This window comes from Haliaeetus leucocephalus, unplaced genomic scaffold, assembly GCF_000737465.1.
Source record: "Haliaeetus leucocephalus isolate CR32 unplaced genomic scaffold, Haliaeetus_leucocephalus-4.0 Scaffold450, whole genome shotgun sequence".
NCBI lineage: Eukaryota > Metazoa > Chordata > Aves > Accipitriformes > Accipitridae > Haliaeetus > Haliaeetus leucocephalus.
In genome coordinates this window covers 20,286,762-20,291,519 of record NW_010972886.1, presented here as the reverse complement: position 1 = coordinate 20,291,519, position 4,758 = coordinate 20,286,762, and the positions used below count along the sequence as shown (strand labels likewise).

General features: G+C 56.1%; 1 protein-coding gene across 1 annotated transcript; it reads left to right on the top strand.

Annotated features, from left to right (window-relative positions):
- Positions 1–5: 5 nt before the first annotated feature.
- On the top strand, positions 6–2,072 carry ATP5L (ATP synthase, H+ transporting, mitochondrial Fo complex, subunit G). The gene is made up of 3 exons (XM_010574953.1): positions 6–69; positions 188–348; positions 1,897–2,072. The coding sequence occupies exons 1-3, from the start codon at positions 6–8 to the stop codon at positions 1,993–1,995; spliced, it is 324 nt and encodes a 107-aa protein (XP_010573255.1). The 3' UTR covers positions 1,996–2,072.
- The last annotated feature ends 2,686 nt before the right edge of the window (positions 2,073–4,758 follow it).

Here is a 4,758-nt window from a genome sequence, read left to right as displayed (position 1 = left end):
GCAACATGGCGCAGGCCGCGCAGAGGCTGGCGCAGCGCGTCGCTACCCGCGGGCCGCAGCTCCTCAGCGGTGAGCGAGCGGGGGCTGGGCGGCGGGGAGCGGGGGGGTCTGTCCGGGCGGTGGCGGTGGGGGGTGCCTCTGCCGCCGTTGGGAAAACGCCTTTCCCTCCCCTTCCTTCTACCGGCAGCTGCCGTGGCGTACTCGAAGCCGCGCTTGGCCACGTTCTGGTACTACGCCAAGGTGGAGCTGGCCCCGCCGACCCCCGCCGAGATCCCCCGGGCTATCGACGGCATGAAGGCCTTGGTCAGGAGCTTCCAGACCGGCAGGCTGGCGCAGCTCACCGTCAAGGTAACGGCGGGAGCGGGGGAGCAGGGCAGGGCTCTGGCGGTACCGAGGGCCGGCTTTCAGGAGCGGCGGCCTTCCTGCCGCCCTCAAAGCACTCCCGCTGCGGCTCGGTTCCCGGGCGTCTTCTGCCGCCCGGAACCGGCTGCGTGGGACCTTTGGGATCCGTCCCCTGAAAGGTGTCTGCGCCCGAAGGCCGAAACCGGCCTTTGGTGGGTGTTGAAGGGCAACGGGATGAGGAGGGAGTGGGCGTCGAGAGGGTTTGCCTTTGCTCCGGCTCCGGCCGAGGCTCCAGCTGAGGCTTGCCCTATGGCTTGGAGCCTCTTTGGCCAGTGGAGGCCCGTGTTCCTAGCTGTGACCATCTTACTCCCTGCTCCTGGGCTCTGTGGGTTTTGGCTGTTAGGAAGGGCCGTCCCCTGCAGATCTGGGTCTCTTTCGCGATGGACCTTTCCTTTGTTTTTCCCAAGAGCCGTCCTGTCGCCTCAGTGCTCTGATTTCTTTCCTGGGGCTTTTCTGCTTTTTCTCTCCTACCTGCTCCTGCAGAGAACCCAGCTCAGGTTGACTGCCTGCCGTCCTCCTCTTCTCCTGTGCAACCAGCGCATAGCAATGAGTCCACACGGTGCTCCCTGCAAACCTGCCCGCTGTGAGACTGGTCCCCACTTGAGTTGATGCGTGCTGCAGTGGGTCTCTGCCACCTGGGCTGCTGTTACACCTGACACTCCAAAGATGTGCTTTGTCTGGTGCCAGACTTCCAAAAAATTATATTTACAAAAACGTATCATCTTTTTTTTTTTTTCTGGATAAGCTGGGGAATAGATGCGTTCTGCAGCTGCTTCAGGCCCTGCCAGTTGTATTCTATGAGCCAGAGGTGTTCAGAGCCGTATTTTCCAAGAACTGGCTTAACCGCTGGCACGCTAGCTTGAAATGCTCTGCTTGTGCCACAGGAAGCAATGGCGCTGCTGTCAAGGAGACCTGATGCCCAAGGAATTTAGGGATTGACAACTGAAAGTGTTTTACTGTGTTGGCTTTGCCTTAATTCTTCCACATCTGGACTAAGCTGTGCTTGTGCTCCTCAGGCCCCTGTCATTATCTGTCTCGGGGAAGAGAGTATCAGTAGGCAGCTGATGTAGCCCAACTGCTGGGAACAGCTGTGTCATTGGCTGGCCTTGAAATTGAAGTGTTTCCCACATAGATGGCTTGGGAAGTGATCTCTTGAAACAGCTGTAAAAAAAACCAAACAAACCAAAAAAAAACCCCCCAAAAACCCAACAAAAAACAACAAAAAAAAACCACCAAAAAAACCATACAAGAAAAACCCCACAGGAATGACAGCTGACACTGTGCTGAACATTTTAGAATCGCCTTAACCACACAGTGTTGAGGGGTGGCTGAACATGATACACGCTCGGTTGCACTTTTGTTTTTTTGCTTAAACAGTTGCCTTGTGAATTGGTTGACAGCTTTGCTAGTCATATGTGGAGCTTGACTACAGGAGCGAGGAAGGAAGCTGTCACAGGAGCCAGTGATCTAACCAGTGGCTTTTTTTTCTTTCAGGAAGCGCTGAGGAACGGTCTGGTGGCCACGGAGGTGCTGATGTGGTTTTACATTGGGGAGATCATAGGCAAGGGCGGCCTGATCGGGTACAATGTCTGAAGACTTATCCTCAACAACGCTGTCTTTGGTGCCGTGGTCCCAAGTCTGTAACAGGGTCTGTGATAATAAAGCCAGGAAGCGATGTCGAGCTGTCGTGGTCTTTTGTGGCAGTTGGGGTGTGAGCCTCTCCCCAACCTGGTCGCACTGCTGGCAGTGGAGATTGGCTCCTCAGAGGGGTGGCTGCCTGGAGGCCGGTCCCCTGAGACGGTACTAAAGCTGGCTTGGTGACGCTGCTGGTCATTACCACTCCTTTGGATGACCACTGTGCCTCAGCTACAGTGTGAGGGAAGGCATGAGAGCCTGGGTTTCAAACTGAGAGTGCAAACGCTTTCATTATGTTTCTGAACGTATGTCACATCAGCTAGCGGGAACCAGAAAGAAAGCGCCAGTACTTTATTTACAGTATCAAAAGCTATCAGCCGTGGCTTATATCATAGGGTATGTAGCCCTATTCCACACCATTCTGCTGGTTTGGGGTGCGACTTGTTGAGTGGAAGCCTCTGAAGGTAAGCAGAGCTTTACTGTACGTGTCATCTTAGCTCACCGCCGGCTGGAGGTGTAAGCTGTCGGGAAATCCACAAGCTGGCTCGTTTTCAACCAGCTTGTGGAGAGGTGTATACAAAAACCTGGCGAGTCCCCTGCACTGTAATGCGTTTTCAGAAAATAATTTCTAGAAGGAGTTCTCTGAAGCCAGCAGTCCTATTGGGGTAGGACTTAACTGTTTCTGTTGTCTTAGAAGATGGTTCCCAGTCAGCATTGCTTCTTGTCGATACTGTTGTTGTATCGGCTGCTCCTTTGTTCCTCTGGGCCTCGTGTTTGGCTCCCTGGTGAACCCACAGTCCCCCAGCTTGGCTGCCCCGAGTGACCCAAACATCTCTGGGGTGGCTGCACCAGGAGCACAGCCGTTTCTCTTCTCCATGCAGCAGAGCTGACTTTCTCAACGCTTCATCACAGCAAGAAGCCTCTTGGACTCCTGACAGGTAGCACAGGTGAGCTCACACACTTCATATTTAGTGACCAGAAGGTCATTGCTGACAGCAATGGAAAACTTTGTTTTTTTTTTCCCCCTGTTAAAAAGAAAGGTTTCTGACCCAGCAGCTGTGGGTCACAATTGGTCACAGGTCACCTCCACATGATGGGGAAACCGAGGCTAGATGAACTCACCAGCTTCCCCAGGTAAGTCTGCGACAGGAGCAGCAGCGGGACCTGGGCTTCTAGCTCCCTGCCCAGACTTGGTGTCCTGCACTCACTCACTTCTCCCCACACGTCTGTCCAGGAGACCGCCGTTTCTGCTGGATGTGGCCAAGCAGCAGCGCTCCCGGAAAACCTCTTTTATTGCTGGGTGCTCCTGCTGCTTCCTTTGCTGCCGAGGACTTTGCGATTCCTCGCTCCCCCCCTGAGGAGGCGATGCTTTCTTGCAAAGGGCACTGGCAAATTTCACCAGGCCTGCAGCCAAACACCATGGCTGAGCGGCAGCTGCAGGCACTGGCGAGGGTGAACGACAGCCCCCAAAACTGGCCCTCCCCAGGAGCTCTTAGCTCCTGTCTTCACAAACCCATTGCCCCACAGATAGATAGTGGTGAGGGAAACCCGTCGGGGCCCCTCAGTGGGCATCTGCAGCCCATATTCCTTAACAAGGGATAGACAAGAGAGGTTACACGTGGGATCTAAAGGGTGATCTTAACTTGCAGAAGGTTTCTGGACCCAAGAGAACTTCCCTGAGAGCAAGTCTGCCTGATCTCACTCAAAGGCCTGCCTGCACCCTGCGACTTGTTCCTACCTGTGTGCTGCTCTCTTGGGGCTGAAGGTTGCAGGGGCTCACGAGAGAGCCCTGTGCTGTGGTTCGCACACCCACGCTGGGTCACAGGGGCTGGCGAACTGGCCTCGGGGAGGATTGGATTAAACTGGACGAGCCAAGCACAGGAGAGCCTGGAAACGTTCCAGTCCCTTTCACACTTCCAAGAGAGACAGGAACCATCTAATTTTGATTTTCCTCCTGGGAAGTCCTCATCAGAAGCCACCCTAGCCCTGCTCCCAAAGCAGAACCCCGGCAGCACATCAAGTGTGAAATAAGCAGAAGCAGCATCAGTAAACCCCATGGGCTCCAGAAGCTTTTCTGTCATCTTTAACACCGCAGATGTTGTTTGGTTGCTTCTAGATGGAGCAAACAGCCTTTCTCTCCCCCTCAGCCACTCTCTCCCTTCAGCTGATGAGCTCTGAAGGAAACGGGTATTTTACATTCCCCAGATAGAGGGGTTTTACAACCGTGTGTTTGCAGTGTTGTCTTTCTCAGGGAACACAGCGGGCACTTGTTGGATGTTAACCCCATTCTTGCTGTGCTGTACAAGATGGAGGCAAGCCGGCGGTCTGACACCAGGGACCAGAGGGAGCTGCCAGCCTGGTGCCATCGCTATTACCTTCTTCCTGGAGGTGGCACCTGGCGGGACACTGACCCGGCCGGACAGGCAAGCGGGACGGGGGTGGGAGGCGGGCGGGGACGCGGAGGGGAAGGGCTTGCAACCAGCAGCTCACGGTACCTCAGCGCCGGTACCCCTCGCCCCTACCCGGGTGGCTCTTTTCTCCCCGCCCCCGGAGAGGGGCTCGCTCGTCAGCCAGGCCGCCCCCCCTCTGCCGGGCAGGCCCTCAGCTCCGCACCGGCCCGGGAGAAGGGCCGCTGCAGCAGGAGGTGTCCCTGTGCGGGGGCTGAGGGGCCCTGTCAGGGGGTCCCGGGAGGCCCGGCCCGGCCCGCCTCCCTCCCGCTTC

Bases quoted from the DNA above. Each gene is read 5' to 3' on its own strand.
- ATP5L (XM_010574953.1), top strand. From the start codon at position 6: ATGGCGCAGGCCGCGCAGAGGCTGGCGCAGCGCGTCGCTACCCGCGGG. The intron at 70-187 runs GTGAGCGAGCGG...TTCTACCGGCAG, and splicing joins CGGGCCGCAGCTCCTCAGCG to CTGCCGTGGCGTACTCGAAG. The intron at 349-1,896 runs GTAACGGCGGGA...TTTTTCTTTCAG, and splicing joins TGGCGCAGCTCACCGTCAAG to GAAGCGCTGAGGAACGGTCT.